The 16,985-nt window shown below is 32.3% G+C and overlaps 1 protein-coding gene across 9 annotated transcripts in view; it reads left to right on the top strand.

Moving 5' to 3' along the window:
* LOC132159702 (R3H domain-containing protein 1-like) overlaps positions 1–16,985 on the top strand; it is a 45,111-nt gene that overhangs the window by 15,404 nt on the left and 12,722 nt on the right. For 4 of the 9 annotated variants that reach the window (XM_059569279.1, XM_059569286.1, XM_059569278.1 and 1 more), the window contains exons 3-17: positions 539–746; positions 1,913–1,948; positions 2,671–2,757; positions 7,395–7,524; positions 7,632–7,710; positions 8,050–8,109; positions 8,881–9,021; positions 9,100–9,208; positions 9,376–9,471; positions 10,482–10,510; positions 10,628–10,681; positions 10,792–11,009; positions 14,112–14,354; positions 14,515–14,684; positions 15,731–15,811. In XM_059569279.1, coding sequence (XP_059425262.1) covers positions 570–746; positions 1,913–1,948; positions 2,671–2,757; positions 7,395–7,524; positions 7,632–7,710; positions 8,050–8,109; positions 8,881–9,021; positions 9,100–9,208; positions 9,376–9,471; positions 10,482–10,510; positions 10,628–10,681; positions 10,792–11,009; positions 14,112–14,354; positions 14,515–14,684; positions 15,731–15,811 — 1,710 coding nt within the window. In that variant the 5' untranslated portion in view covers positions 539–569. The remainder of the gene's footprint in view (positions 1–538; positions 747–1,912; positions 1,949–2,670; positions 2,758–7,394; positions 7,525–7,631; positions 7,711–8,049; positions 8,110–8,880; positions 9,022–9,099; positions 9,209–9,375; positions 9,472–10,481; positions 10,511–10,627; positions 10,682–10,791; positions 11,010–14,111; positions 14,355–14,514; positions 14,685–15,730; positions 15,812–16,985) is intronic. The other 5 variants (XM_059569281.1, XM_059569282.1, XM_059569284.1 and 2 more) reach the window with 4 other exon arrangements.

Genomic DNA, 16,985 nt, shown 5'->3' on the forward strand with positions numbered 1-16,985 from the left:
TTGACCATATATCTTTTTATCTTTTTACAAACATCAAGTTTGTGAATCCGCATTCGATTAATGGTTATGACTCAATGTCAGCATGACATTATTGATACTCGTGATTAATAATACTCGTCGTAGATCTTCAAAGACATAGGCTTTGTTTAGTTACAAAATTGAGTCCAAAATTTGCCTGTGAATATAATCACTCATTAATTTTAATTACGTAGAGTGACAGTAGCCTGTAGGCTTAACTCATTGGTCAAGATCAATAATTAGGCACTTAGTCAGGTGGCTAATTAACAAATACTACTATGGGAAATGGATATTAATTAGGTTACATGGCTGCACACTCCAGGAAGGTTACGAAGCATCTTCAGACATCATTAATATTCATGAGGCAAGCCTTTGGCATTGTTGTAATTTTGCCCAACCCGCTTCATTTTTACAATTGAACTTCAATTTGTAAGTGAAGAACCAGTAATTTTGACGTCACAAGTTAAAATAAACACAATTAAGCTGTTAACTAAATCAACAGTGCGTTTTTATCTCATAGGTGGAGATTTTCGGTCTTGCTTCTGAGGATAATGTCTGAATCTTCTCTGGACACCAGAAGTTGTGACGTTATGAAGGTTCTGGAAAGTGACGCGCCGCACATGGCCGAACCGCTCGCGTCCCTCAACGACCTCCAACACGCTCCCCAGAACAACGGTACACACACCCAGGAGTGTGTGACAGACCAAAGTTCCTCCCATCAAACTCAGGTAAACCTGGTGACAACAGTGATGCAATATGGGTAATGTAGTCCAAAGCCAACAGGAAATGAGATTGTAACCTCTCGCTAATGACTTATTATGGGATGGTAGTATGCTGTTGCTTCCATTATCCTAATGTCTGCTTAAACGACATCGATAAGATGATGAAATGAGTAGAATCAGCCAGTCGGATCCAAGCTGGCGTGTGATTGGCTAATGCCAGGAAAGAGAGGGAGGACAGTTAATCTTCACCTGAAATCCTGCTGGTTTATCTGCAAACCCTCAGGGTGCGTGTGTGTGTGTGCGCATGTGTGACTTTGCCACCATCTGCTCTTGGTGCATTGAGAAAGGGCAGCGGCCAGGTGCATTGAAACACATGCTGATCTCAGCTCTATACCTCGCTCATTGTTCATTTCTCTCTCCTCTCCTGCACAATTAGCTGCTTCACTGATGCTTCACATACTCCTTTAATGATATATATTACCTGCGATAATGTGCAACGCAACTTTTTGACCTTCTGGATTTGACACAATTTTCCAGGACTGGGCAATACATCAAATGATTTAATATAAAAAGGAACATTCAACATATTACATCATACATTATGTATATGTAAATGAACTATTAAAGACTGTTTATCTCCAAAAAAACATTTATTATTTTCAATGTTTGTGTTTAAACATTGTTTCAGAATCTCTCGCCAGTGGCTCATGTCTGTGAATCTTGTTTTTTCTGCCTATTTCAATGCAAAGGTTCAAAGATTCGCTTGTGCCATTACACAAAAATGTTCACCTTCATTTTACATGTTATAAAATGCTTTATTAAAAATATGGTAAATATGGCTTTTTATTATTACGTATTGTTATATCACTGTGAAACGTGACTTTTTTTTTTAGATTTTAAATTGCAATGGCAGTTTGATCGGAATTATGGTTCTCTAATGACAAAAAATAACCTTTTTATAAATTCACATCAAACTCATAAATGTATCTCTATATATTTAATTATATATTTATATGTGATTTATATAATATTGTAGATTTACGTTATATACTTAATTTATGTTTTAATTTATTATAATTAATCCAAAAGCAGTGCAATTTTTTTCTAAGCATTTCATACATTATAATGACAAACAATGTGCATTGTCCTCCCTTTTTTCTGATTACCAACAGCTCGGCCAATCAGCACAGACTAATAAACGGTCCAAGGTACGGTATGATCACAGCATGAATTGCTTAGATTTTTTATTTTTTGGATCAGTTGGTTATGTTTTGTTTGCCTGCACTCTGTGTGCCTTGCGAGGAAAAAGAGAGCGAGAGAGAGTTCGTCAGTGCCTTGTGGGAATATAAGCCCCTGCTCGAGTCAGTAAAGAATAATAAATGTGGTTCGGGGGGAATGCTGCATTTAGCACTTCTGCAGCATGTACCGAGATACTGGGGGTTTGTAAGACCCAAGCGCCGCATCCAGAGATTTTCCCACCTACAGTGGCGTATTCTGCTCTGCTCTCAATGCATTTCATCACTGCATTTTAAACAGCCGCGCTGTTTTTTTTTTTTTATTATTATGTTGAGTACGTTGTTGGTTGTTTTTAGTTGTTGTTTGCCTGTGAGAAACCGTCTCTTGTGTTTATTATCATTTCTAAAAATAATAATTTGCATATGAAAAACTGTCAAGCTGCTTGTTTGTTGTTTGTTTTGTGTTGTCCGTACTTTGAGATTTTCAGACTTTCAGGGGTGTCAGGTCTTTACGTAAGCGTCCGTTTTAATAAACACGCTTCTAATTAACGATCTAATCGCAAACCCCTCCCTGAGCTCTGAAAAGTCTCCTGAGACGCTGCAAAATGGTGCTTGTGTATTTTTAGTTGCGTTGTTGGACATTCTTTTGCGAATGAGTGCCAGACGTTTTGGTAACCATGGTTACTCTCCTCCAGTCCAACGGCAAGTTAAAGTTAGTCCGCAGCTTGGCGGTGTGTGAGGAGCCGTCTCCGCCTCTGCTTCGAGAACTGACGCATGAACAGGTAAACGTGTGTGGGTGTGTGTATGGACCAGCATACTAATTACTTTTTAGGTTATGTAACTTACTAATTCACAAACTGTTTAAAATAAAAATAGTACTTTTGCGATTGCGATTTTTCTTCATGTTTTTTGAAAGAAGTCACTTGTCTGATTTGATCAAGGTGAATTTATTTGATTTAAAATAATACAGTAAAAACTTAAATATTATTACAGTTTTAAATAACTCATGTAAAATGTAATTTATTTCTGTGATTCAAAACTGAATTTTCAGCATCAATTCTGCAGTCTTCAGTGTCACATGATCCTTCAGAAATCATTCTGATATGCTGATTTATTATCAATTATGAAAACAGCCATCTCATATTTTGGGGGAAAACTACCATTCAATAAATAAATAAAATTAATACTTTTATTTAGCAAGGATGCATTAAAGTGGCCAAAAGTGACATTGAAGACATTTATAATGTTACAAAAGATTTCTATTTCAAATTTTCTATTCTAATCATCAAAGGAAAAAAAAATATGTATGAATAAAAATAAGCTGTAATAAGAACCATTATAAATAACTGAGTTTACGGATCCTCTAACTACCAAAAAACTACTTTTTATATTATCTGTATTTCTATAATTTCTCATTTCTGTTTACACAAATTAATGTTTTAATACTTTTTTATTCGTTTATGATTAATATATAATAATACTATATAATAACAAATATAATTGATATCAAATATTTAATCTAAGTAATTTGTACCTTCTCCGTTTTCATTCTTTTTATATGTAAATGTAATTCACATTTTTGTAACCATTATACTTTGACAAAAAAAATAAAAGATAATAACATGATAAATAATTTCCTTCCTTTTTGTCTGATTAACAACAGCTGACTTGCAGATTTTACAGAAGATTTCTATTACAAATAAATACTGTTAAAACATTCTGTTCATCAAAGATGAATGTATGATTTGCACACAAAAAAAATTAGTACCAATAATAATTGAGCAGCAAATCAGTATATTAAAATAATTTCTGGAGGATCATGTGGCATTAAAAACAGGAGTAAAGATGCTGAAAATTAAGCTTGCATCACAGGAATACATTTCATTTTAAAATATATTCAAATAGAAAACAAATATTTTAAATTGTGAAAAATATTTCACAATATTACAGTTTTTATTGTATTTTTAATCAAATAAATTCAGCCTTGGTGGTCAGAAGAGGCTTCTTTCAGAAACATCAAACCTTTGTCCTTGCAGCCCACAATAATAACGCTGTCAAACATCAGCACTGCTCTTAGCTGTAAAGATGCTTGGGTGTGTTTGAAGTGGGTTTAATAGAGCTGTGCGTTTATTGAAGGTGCTTGTGTGCACACGTGTCCCCAGTGCAGGATTGCATTCATCCATCATCTATACCAAATACAATTTTCCTGTCTCAGCTGCCGAGCGCAGTGGATTGCTATAATTGCCTGTTCTTATCCGAACCCCATTTTTGTTCTATTTATTCGGTTAGTCTGCAGCTCAGAGCTACTATTAGGAAGCCCAGAGTTCAGAGGTCAGCACCATCAGCTCTTTCTATATGACGCTGCAACTTTATTTGTCATGATTGTTTTTTTTTCGTAGGGAGGTTATTGACGGTGATTAGCAAAAATAGGTGTTTTGTAAAAAGGGTTATATATATATATATATATTTATATATATATATATATATATATATATAAAATATTAGTGAAAATATGTACATTTTGGGATTTTTTTTTTTTTTGACAGGCACCAACTTTGAACCTTTCTTTTTGTCCTCCTTGTTTTTAATAGTTTATTTTCAAGTGTATTAATTTTATTTATATTGATTATTTATGATTTATATTTGTGTGTGTTTTTTGTAGATTATGTTTATTTATTTATACTTGTACATTTTCATAATTGTCATGTTTTTCAAAAGTAAAGCAAAGGTTGTTAATTTTTTAATTTTTTTAGATCATAAATGGCATTTGTGAAGAAAACAAACGATTATAATTATATTTTTTTTTAACAAATATGCCATTACTTGACTATAATATTTGTGAGACAGGCAGCAGACAGTTTTGATGTCCTTTGAACCTTGCTTTTTGAAGACGTTTTGTTATAAAAGAGAGACGATCGTCGTCTTTTCTCAATCGGAAGTCATGCAGTGCGAGAGCAGGTGAGGAAGAAAAGAACTCAATGTCTTTGTGGACGAATAAACGTCCTTAATCAAGTGAACGTCCTTGAACGAGTGAACGAGACTTCCTCCCAGAGGAAAGAGGGTCTCTATTCATAGACATTTCTCATCTCTCTGTACCTTTCCCCCTTTTGCTCTTTCACAACCTTCTCATTCACGATCCGTCCATTCGTCTTCTCTCTCGCCGTCCCTCGTGTAGCGTGACATTTTTGTCCTCATTCAGAAGCTCGACAGCTAATTTGGGCCGGTCTTTCTTCTTTAGAGGAGTGGAGAGAAAGCCAGAGACCGAAAAAAACAGCAGCTAACGAATTATAACGAAAATAAAAGCTTGCTGAAATGAAACCAATCTTCATCTACTGCTAACGGTCAGATTTACTAAACGCTTGCGCCAGCACAAACCATCTTTTGGCGTTAAAATAGTAGTTAGGATTTACTAAAGATGCGCAGTGAAGAATTAGCGCTAAAAAGGCATGGACAGTTATTTTTGCGCCTGACCTTATTGAATATGCATTTGTAGGAGTTTCCCTTTCAGACGCAAAATTTATGGGAGGAGATTATTCAAATTAATCACACAATGTGATTTACTAACATTTGCCCTCGTCAAATTACTGGTGTTTGCGCTATAATTTAACGGCCAAAAAAAACAAGCCGCACCTGATGAGCATCGGCTCTACGCTAATTTGCAGTGCATTTGGTTTATTGCGTTGGTCGATATGTAAAAACAATGTTGCACCTGTTTTCTTTAATTTGCACATTGTGAGTAAATCACTCGCAGAAATTTCCATGTGCATCGCCGCTGTTTTTAAATTACGCTATTGCGCTATTTTGCCCCGTTTAATAAATCTGGCCCTAAAACTATTTCAGACTTAAATGATTTGCCGCTCTTTTCCCAAACATTCAGCATCAAAAGGGTGTTTTAAATAGCCATAAACAAAGTAAATGTGCGATATTCTGTTTTCAGAATTTATACGATCATTTTCATGATGACTTTAGTCATCATCATTTTGGAGCTCTACAGCCCCGGTTCCCATTCACTTCCATTGTATGGAAAAGAGCAGCTTGAACGTTCATCTAAACATCTCCTTTTCTGTTTTAGAGAAGTCAGTCAGTCAGAAGGTTTGGGATTAAACATAGTGAATAAATGATGACAGAATTATATCTTTTGGGTGAACTATCTGTTTAAAGCCACTGCTGTTCATTTGGCTGCTCTTCCTCTCCTCTGTGTTTGAAATAAAGCCGAGTTTTAGCATCAGAGTGAAGGATCATGGCGGGATCGAGTCCAGAGCTCACAGAAGGGCAGAATGATCTCATAACCTCCACAATCCTTCGTGTTTCTCCTCGAGGGAGTTTGTAAATCCCATTCATGAAATATAAATTCATGTGCTGTCGAAACGGCCAAATGCCCTCTAAAGCCGAAAGTCGCGCACCTGAATGGAATATATTTACTATAATGACTTTCTGCTTGTACTGTCACTGTACAAAGTAGTTTTTGACTGTTTGGGGTCCAATTTAATACACTTTACAATATGATTATGATGAGCATCATTTATGAAATATGAGCTAAATAAATTTGTGTAAATCCTTCACAGTATGAATGGTTATCCATCAGTGGGTTTATTCTCAAAAAGAAGCTGGCCAATATATAATCACTTTTTTTTTTTTTTTTCATTTAATTCCATTTTTGCATTTCGACCAAAGATTGATATTGATTGATTTGATATGGGTTTAGCTTTTTTCCCCTTTTATTGTAACTTTTTGTCAAAAATCTGTTGATTTATAGCAGTCTATTAAGACTGAAACAAATAATTGATGATTTATTATTATTATTATTATTATTATTATTATTATTATTATTATTATATTGAATATGGAATAGCGTTTTTCCCGTTATTGTGACCTTTGGGCTGAATTTAATTTAATTTAGTTTTAATAAGTGAATAAGTTATTGTCTGATATATTGGTTTATTACTAATGTGTATAAATGAAAAATCTTTATTTAGATTTATATATATATATATATATATAATATATATATGCATATATACACACACATACATATATACACACACATTTACATATAATACATATTATATATATATGAACTTCTTTTGATTGTTATTTGAGAAAAGGCAAGTCTTTATTACTCGAGATGATTACAAAGTCTTCTGGTACTTCTTTTCGTAAACTATTTTAATCAAACTCCTCTGATTAGCTGCAGCTAAGGGAAAGAGATCATAATTAGCTTTAAATTACCTTCCTCACTTCATAATGACAAAAAAAAGGGCCATTGTTTGTCTTCTAATCTTTAAAAAAAGTCTCATTTTTGATGACTAGGGAAATAAATAAGTGTTCTTAATGTTTCCTGAATGTGTGATTTATATCAAATACAACTCTTTACACTTTTATTATTCCTAAATGTGTTCTGTTATTTGTTTTTCAACAGGAAAAGATTCATATCGAGCTCAATCAGTCTTTTGAAAAAGACGAAACGTCCATCAAAAATGAGGACAGTGAGAAAATCTCAGAAAAGCCAGAGAAAACAGACCCACTGTCCAAGAAGACGCTTTCAAGAGGTGTGTGTGTGTGTGTGTTTGTTTTTTTGGCAGAGGAGGTGTTTTCTCACTGGCCAGATGGAGGCAACAGAATGTGTGTGATGAATCTCTCTCCATCTCTCTCTCAGATCCCAGTCAGGACTACACCGACTCCACAGGAGTAAACCTCCACGAGTTTCTGGTCAACACGCTGAAGAACAACCCCCGGTGTGTGAAAATCCCCCTGCTACTTCCTGCCGCTTCATTAAGCTCCTTCCAAAAATCAGACCTTTTTAAAACGTGCACTTACCTTAAATTAAATAGGGACATAAGCATTTTTTCCTGACCATTTTATACTTTAAAAATGTTATGTTGATAATATACGATGTTTATTTATCATTTTGATGTTTTTATTTGTTTTAAGTTTAAGAGGAATGCTGTTTTGCACACGTCTTGTGTCTGTTCTCAGGTGTTTAAGTGGGGCTTGTAGGCAGAAATCTGAATATTCTGGCTCTTGTGCGCTGGTTGATGAGCTGTGATAAATGCTAATGAACGCTGTTCTTACAGAGACAGAATGATGCTGCTGAAACTCGAGCAAGAGATTCTGGACTTCATTAGTAACATCGAGTAAGTCGAGCCAGAAAAATGAAGAACAGTTGACATTTACATTATTCCCTTTGTTTCATTTCTATATATGTGTGTGTATGCATATGTGTATATATATGTGTATAACATTATATAACATCATAACATAACATTCCTTATAACATTATTATTTTTCACATAATTGGATTTTTTTCATTTTCAGTCTTAGATTGGTATATCAGCAGTCAGGCTGATTATTAAAAATGACATATTTCCATATTTGTCCATTGAGATGTTCATTAAATATGGTTCGTAGAATGTATGCAGAGAATTATATGTAAAATATTAATTCATTTTGAGCAATCTAATAATACAATAGTATTTATCAGTAAACCACTCTTTACATATTAATGTAGATAAATGTATATATGTTTAATATTAGAAATATTGTATTTTCTAAATACATTTGTTATATTATCATCTTTACATGAGTTTTTATGTACAGTAGGTAAATTAACATTTCTTAAACGCACATTAGCATGTGATTTATACTTTTTATTTTATTTTTGTTGCTTCATGTACATCAGTTTTGGCTTGATCTATTAGCCAGGCTGGTTATTTAAAATACAGAAATAAATAAGAATTTTATGTAAAATATGAAAGTAATTTTAATGATTTAAAAAATATTTTATGTCAGTGTTACAGTTCTCTTTACACACTGGTTTTAGATTTCAGCCATTGAGAAAAATGAGCATATTAATGTAGGTAACTCTACTATTTATTTATTTATTTATTTATTTATTCTTGTCACAGAAGTCAGAAGAGGAAGTTCCCCCCGATGACATCATACCACAGGATGCTGCTTCACAGGGTGGCGGCGTATTTTGGGCTGGACCATAATGTCGATCAGACCGGGAAATCGGTCATTATCAACAAAACCAGCAACACTAGAATGTACATCTGCATTTCAACTGACCCTGGTTGTCAAAACTATAAAAGATTTGAATGTAACACAGTTTTTATCACTTACAGACCAGATCAGAAGTTTTCTGAACACATAAAAGATGATAAAACAGATGATTTCCAAAAGCGGTACATCTTAAAGAGAGATAACTCCAGCCTGGACCAGGATGACGGCAGGGTGAGAAATATATGATAACATTCAAAATGTCCTACTTATAAATTCTCCTTGAAATAATCCTACAACCAACAAATAAATGTAATATGTGTAATAATTGGCTCAATACAGCAGCCAGGAAGATGAAGTGTGTGTGTGTGTGTGTGTGTGTGTGTGTGTGTGTGTTTTAGCTGCGGATGCGTCTTAAGGATGACAGAAGGAGTAAATCGATAGAGGAGCGAGAGGAGGAGTACCAGCGCGCCAGAGACAGGATCTTCGCTCAAGACGTGCGTCTCCACATCTTAATATAAACCTCTTATTTATTAATGACATTTGTTATTAGTGTTTGTTTTTACTAGAATAAGTCATAAATAACACTAATAATTAAAGTATTTTTTTTTTATAATGTAGAAATTTCATTCTTAAAAGAAACCATTACTTTGTTATAAATGTTCATGATTTATAGTAGTTAATTTAAGCATAATTGGTAAACTTTTTTTTACATCACAATAGTTTAAATAAAGCTGGAAATGATAATCTTCTGTATCAAAAGTAGCAATTTTATTCACTATTTTTTGTGAATATTATATGTGAATGTGAATACATAATACATACATAATATATGTAATACATAACACAATACATTAATACATATAACTGTAATGTATTTATTAGAATAAACCACAGCTTTGTTTTATAAATGCTTATGTTTACTAGTAGCTAATTAGAGCATGATAATAAATGGTTTAGTGTGTTACCCTTTTTTATGTAGTTTATATAAAGCTAAAAAATATATATATATATTTCAAAAGTAGTTTATTAAAAAAAGTTTTTGTTAAATATATAAATAAATTATTAAATTTTATAAATTTAACTAGAAAGTATATTATTAGTATAAACCACAAATTTGTTTTTTAAATGTTTATAATTTATAATAGTTATTTTGAGCATAATTAATCATTTTTGTTCAATAGATTTTTTTTTCCATTTAGATAACGCTAGAAAATGTCATGTTCTGTTAAGTACCATTTTTATTCACAAAAGTAGTCTTTATTTACAATTACTTACAAGCAACCTTTATATTAATATGGTTTAATAAATTTAATATATTTAACTAATATTTATTTTCAGAAAAAAATGTTTTACAATTTATAATGTATAATAGTTAATTTAAGTTCAATTAATAATTATTAGATAGATAGATAGACAGATAGATGATAGCTTTTTTTGTATATTATTGTATTTTCCCTTTTTTTTGGTGTTAATTTTTAAAATGTGTGTTTATTTTCATCTGCAGGGACAAGAACATTTCCCGTTTGATAAAAGGTAAAAAATAAATAAGAGCATTGCTAACAAATTATCTGTGAAAGCTTCTTTGTTTTCTTGTTTGTCTGTTGTCTTATGTATCTTATAATCTAATTATAATGTTTACATTTCCTCTAGAATTCAAGAGGACGTGACTTTCATTAACACTCAGCAAAGACGACAGATATTCAGGTAGTTTTTTGTGTGTGCTTTGTTTATTTGCTTAATTATGTAGTATTTTAAGAGACCGTGGTTTAGTGCTTTTTACTAAACAGTGGCTCTGTTTTGTTTGTTTTCTTCAGATTGAGAGATGGGCACTCTGGAAACAGTCGTCAGAGCAGCTCCGAGAACGAGCTGAAGTATTCGGACCCTCGGCCCTGGAGCAGCACGGATTCAGACAGCTCCCACAGGAACCTGAAGCCCTCCATGACCAAAGCCAACAGCTTCAGCGGCATCAGCCTGCTGATCCGAGGAGACAGTACAGCCAGCAGCAAGAGCTCCGGGAAACTGTCCAAAACCAGTAAATAACTCGCCCTCCTTCACCTGGAGACTCCGTAGAGATGCACAATAGACAGATTTTGAGTGGCACCAACGATGGATGTCTTTTAGATTATAAATCGATCCTGTTTTCTGCGTCAACATGAAATCAAAATGAAGCCAGTTTACTTCCTTAATCGTTCTTAAAGTCATTACAAAATCTTTTGTCAAAATAAAAAATTGTTCCTGCCTCTGAAACGAATTTCCGTTCCTGCCACATCATCAAGGCCCTATGTTTAAGCCCCGCCCATTCAACGTTCTGTCATATCGAAATAATGTTCAACTAATATCTGACCATTTTGAGAAGTTTATTTCTCAGAATCGTGAATTATAAAGTCAGAATTGAGAAAAACAAACTCATAGTTCTTAGAAATTAAGTCAGAATTGCAAGATATAAACTTAAAATTGTGAAATTCTTTTTTAATCGCAAACGCGAAATTATATCTCGCAATTCTGACTGCTTTTCTCAGAACTGTGAGATAAACTCGCAACAAGTTATACATTTTCAGGGGGATAAACTGTTCTCAGCGAGTTTATATCTCACAGTTCTGATTTAACTCGCAATTGTGTCTTATAAAATGTCAGAATTGTGTGATGTAAACTCGTAATTCTGAGAAATAAAGTCAGAATTGCGAGTTTGTATAAAGATTTGGAGAAGAAAAAGAATTGTGAGATAAAAAGTCACAATTTCCTTAAGTTTTTTATTAAGTGGTGAAAACTTCTATGTAATATTCCTCTTTCGTCCTCTTTCAGTGACGTAATAATTGTTTTCGCCTCTGAAACAACCTACGTTTCCGCTGACATCATCAAGGCGTTATGTTTAAGCCCCTTACCTTCAACTTCCTGTCACACAAATATATTTAAATATTTGAACATTTTGAGATTGTATAATGGTTAAAGTACTTTTTTTGTTTGTTTTTTTTTTTTTAAATAAAAAACAACTTTGCATTTATGCTGACATCATAAAGGCCTTATGTTTAAGCCCCTCCCCTTCAACTTCCTGTCATATTGAAACCCTATTCACCATCAAGTTTTAAATCTTGATGAATAAAATTAACTCCCTAAAGTAATTTTTTTTTCCTGCTGATTATTGTTTCACTTAGAATGTTACGTTACGGAATCAAATAGTTCTCAAATATTAGTTTTGCGTTGATTTAAAAACGAATGTTCGCGCTAGAGCTTCAGTGTCCAGTCCATTTAAATTCTGCCATCTTTATATTTATTTATAGTCATTTTCAGCCTAAACAGATGGTTTGAATTTAAAATAAAAGATTTTAATATTCATCCATACTGATTATAGTACCCGATATATTGTGCATCCCTACATGTCTGTGGTTTTTAATGAATAAAGCTAATATAATTTTTACAGACTGCAGTTCATGTTGGAATTACTGCCATTGTTTATAGAGCAAACATTTTCCAACTTCCAAATTCGACAATGATGTAAACTGTTTTGACTGTTTGTGGGTACTTCCAACATGAGCCCTAAATCCAAAAATACAGCTACTTTAGAAGTAATTAAGACATTTTTTGAGATCTTTTCTAGTTTGTCTGAAGTGTCCAGATACCACCAAGTGTGTTTTGACTTTCACCATCCTAGTCCTGCTTTGCTATGCTCATCATTTTGTTCTTTTGAAGTCCTTTTTTATTATTATTTTCATCATTTCTTGTTCTTGCTTTTAAGCAGCTGTGCATTGAGAATGTGCATGTGTGTGGCAGGAAGCATCTCTTTGCCCTCTTTTCACCCGTTTCATGTCCATCGAGGAACAGCTAGGAGAACACATTGATATTCAGAGCTGTCTGCTCTCTGGCTTCATTGGTTATTTATACTCTGGCATTTAGAAGCTCAAGGAGTCGACGGCAATATATATTTATCATTTTTAATATTTAATGATGCTCTTCTTCCGTTCGGCAACCGCTGGATCGTTCTCCTGCCCAGTTAGATTTGAACAGCCCTCCAAATGATTGCAAATGTTGTTATGTTGATATCCAGTGGTTTCATCTGTTTGTTTGTTTTTTTTTTTTTTTTTTTGGGTTGCTTCAAGATATAAACTGATAAGAAATAATGTATTGGTTTTTTTATTAGTCTATTGTATTATTATTATTTTTTATTTAATGTGTATTGTTTAATTTTATTTTTAATCAGATTATTTTAAATACGATTTTTCTTAAGAAATGCCTTTCAGTCTAATCAGTCTTTGTAAAAAAAATATTAATTCATAGTAAATAAAACACAATTATTTACATTTATATATTTATAAACATTAATTATTAATGAAATCAATAGATTTAAATAATAAAAATAAAAATATTTAATAAAGGTAAAGTAATAAATATAACTAATTACTAATAAATAATAAAACTAATTAATAAATAAGTAATTTAATAACTCTGCCATGTTATATTATCCAGTGATTTTATCAGGATATATATATTTTTTTTTTGGTTGCTTCAAAACAAACATCAGATAAGAAATTGTGAATTTTATTATTTACTTTTTATTTTAATTAGTAACATTTAGTTCTTCCTTTTTTTATTATTATTAACAAAAAAAATTTCATGTGTAATTTATTTCTATTTACAATATTTTTGTATTTTTTTTAATTCTTAATAAAAAGTACTTTATTTGGTTAGGGATATCAATATTTTGTATATCTTGAATTTTATTATTTTAAATATAATTGTTTTTTTTTTTTAAATGCTTTTCAGTCCGATCAATAAGATTTTAAGTAGTTTTCAGTGATATTCCAAATTAATTCATAAAAATAAATAAGATAAAGAATAATAGCATACAAATGAATAAATAATAAATAAATAAACAAAATATCAATATTACTTAAAAAAAAAAACAAATAAAGTGATAAAGATTTAATCAGATTAATAAAACTATTTAATAATTTACTCATTCTGATCATTGAAAAGAATATCTAGAAGTACCATCATCAGCATGGTTCCTTTTCCTTCCTTATGACATCATTTCCTGTCATTTAGTTTTTGCTCCCCCCCCCCCATCACCTCCTCTTCTTTCATCCTCCTTACCTTGTATATGATAGTAAAAGCTCTTTCGTTCTTCGCTCTTCTTCAGGTTCAGACTCTTCTAGTAGTGTAGGTTCCTCTTCCGGGTCACTCCCTCGACCGGCTCAGCTGCCACTCCCCGCCCCCGTTCTGTCCCAGCCTGGTCGGGGCTTTACTGCGGCCCCTCTACCGGCCCCGGCGTCTCAGAGTGCGACTACTAACACTAACATTAACACTAACGCTAGCTTCTACATCGTTCCTCTGGACAGCAGCGCCATCCCGCCGGGCAGCGTGCTGCTCAATCCACAGACAGGTTGGTACCATCTGACCGACTCTTACCACAAAGGATGGTGTCAATTTATTTATTTTTTTCGCAAAACTAACTTTTCGTACTAATTTCTTGTTGCGCAAATGACATCAAGGTCAATGCGGATTCAGTTTTTTGACTGTTTGCTTGGTTTTGTCTTCTATAGGTCAGCCTTTTGTCAACCCCGATGGCAGTCCAGTGATCTACAACCCCACTATGACATCACAACAGGGGCGGGGCCAGCAGCCCATGACTCTACATCCTCCCCCACCGCCCCCTCCTCCGCCTCTGCCTCCTCCCCCTCAACATCAGCCAGCCAATCACCTTCTAGCACAGGTCAGGAAATAGCAATGTTTTGTCAAAGATTTTCGTTTTTCTTATTATTTTGGAATTTTTTTATTTTATTTTTATTTTACTTATTTTTGTTTACTTTTTTATTATTAATTTTTACAAGATGTTTTAACTTACACTCTTTTTATTTCTTTAATATGTTTACATTTAAATAATGTAGTTTGATTTTTAGTGTAATTAAATTTTAAATTGATTTGAATTAATGCGTTTTCAAGTATTTATATTAATAAACATAAAATAATTAAAATTAATATTTTTGTCGAATTTATACATTTTTAATTTAATGTTTTTTAATATTTGTATATTTAAATGTCTTTAGTTTACTTTTTCAGTTTTATATTGAATTGAATTGAATATATTAGTTTATTCGTTGTTAGTAATTTAGCTGAATGTCTTATTATTTGTAATAATGTTTTTATCTAATTTTTTTATTTTTCCATTTTTATATTAAATAATTGTTTTAATTTATTTTCTTTTATATTTAAATAATTCTAATATATATATATATATATATATATATATGTGTGTTTTTTTATTTTCAAAGAATTAGTTCCTTTTAGTTTAGTTTTTCTTATTTTTAATTAAGTTGAATTTGTCCGACTTTTTACAAATAATACATTTGTTACGTTAATTTACAATTTAGTTCACCTTTTCTTTTATGATACTTCATATTTATTTTTTATAATTTAATAATCTTTGAATATCTATATCAATATGAATATCAAAGTAATATTTAAAATATTAGTTATCATATTGGTTATTGGCTATAACAATATACCTGATGGCTGTCAGTATTTATGGTTATAAAGTTCAATAACACAGAATAAATGTGATTCGTTATTCTCATTTGTCCTTCGCTGTTTATACTGTATACATTTAAAGTGTTGGTCATCATATTGGTTGTCTGTCATAACACACAAATCTGATCTGTCGCTGTGGTAGTAATACATCAGTCTTGTTTAGTTTTCCTGCTGCGTGTTTAGTTGTCTTCAGTGGTTGATGTGTGTCTGTCTCTTCTCTCTCCTCTGCAGTCGTCTGCTCAGCCTGTGCAGTATGCTGCGGTCTCTTGTCCTCCTCTTCTGCCTCCTGCTTTCACTCAACAGTACACTGTGGTACTTCTCTCCTCCTTTACTATCACTCCATCATAACGCCTGTCCTTCTCTAAACGTCTCTTCTCTCTTTCTCCCTCGATTCATTAAAGAGGCCATGGCACGGAAAGCATGGAGAGAATTTTTCTCCTTTTGAATGAAGTTCAGTCTACGATACATACATACCATAATATTCACAACTTCCCTTAGCACCTTTCCCACGCTTATAATTTTAACATAATTTCAATAACAATTTTATTGTAATAACGTAAGTTTATTTATAATTTCATTCATTGTTACATATTATGTTCTTTGTCTTTTCAGTTAACTCCAATATTGTCATACATTCCATTATATTCACAATTCTTAAACATTTATTAATTCATTTTTAGAATGTACTTGTTCTTTTAAAAAAAAGTTCAGTATATGATACATTACATACCATAATATTCACAACTTTTAAAATGTATTTATATTTTTGTTTTCATAATTTTAGAATATTCACAAATATTATAATAACATATAAGAAACATGAATAAAAACATTTTTTATTATAATATTTGTTTAATTTATAAATTTGGATAGATATTGTTCTTTTCAAATATATTCTCTCTCTCTATATATATATATACTGTGTGTGTGTATATATATATATATATATGCACTATCCAAAATTTATTAATTTTCTTTATATTTTGTTAATATTTTTAGGTTTTTAATAGTTTCAGTATGATACAAATAAATATTATTACAAAAGTGTACAATATGGCCTCTTTAGTATTTAGTTTTTGTTTTCGTCCTCTTTTCTATTCTCATTTTCCCAGTCTTTTTTTTCTTCTCTTTAGTAATAATAAAAAAAAAAAAATTTTCCATATTCTGTTGCAATCCAGTTTGTGATCTCAGTGTGTCGCCGGAATTTGTGTCCGTTTTATTGATTCATCTCTCCAAAGTTTCCAAACGAGCCCCATGAGATTGGGTTATACCCGGTGGAGGGGCTCATAACTGAATTGGGTCACTTCTGTCATATTTCTTACTGTGTGACCCGTTTCTACCAAATATAACACCCTCATTAACACATTCAGAGCACATCAATAATGAATGGCAGCAGATGTTGTCAGTTTTTTAATAAAACGTGTGGCGTTTGTGGCGCCGGGCAGGGGCTCTGGTCCTGGTGACTTTGATCTCTGCTTAAAGTCCT

This window comes from Carassius carassius, chromosome 16, assembly GCF_963082965.1.
Source record: "Carassius carassius chromosome 16, fCarCar2.1, whole genome shotgun sequence".
Taxonomy (NCBI): Eukaryota; Metazoa; Chordata; class Actinopteri; order Cypriniformes; family Cyprinidae; genus Carassius; species Carassius carassius.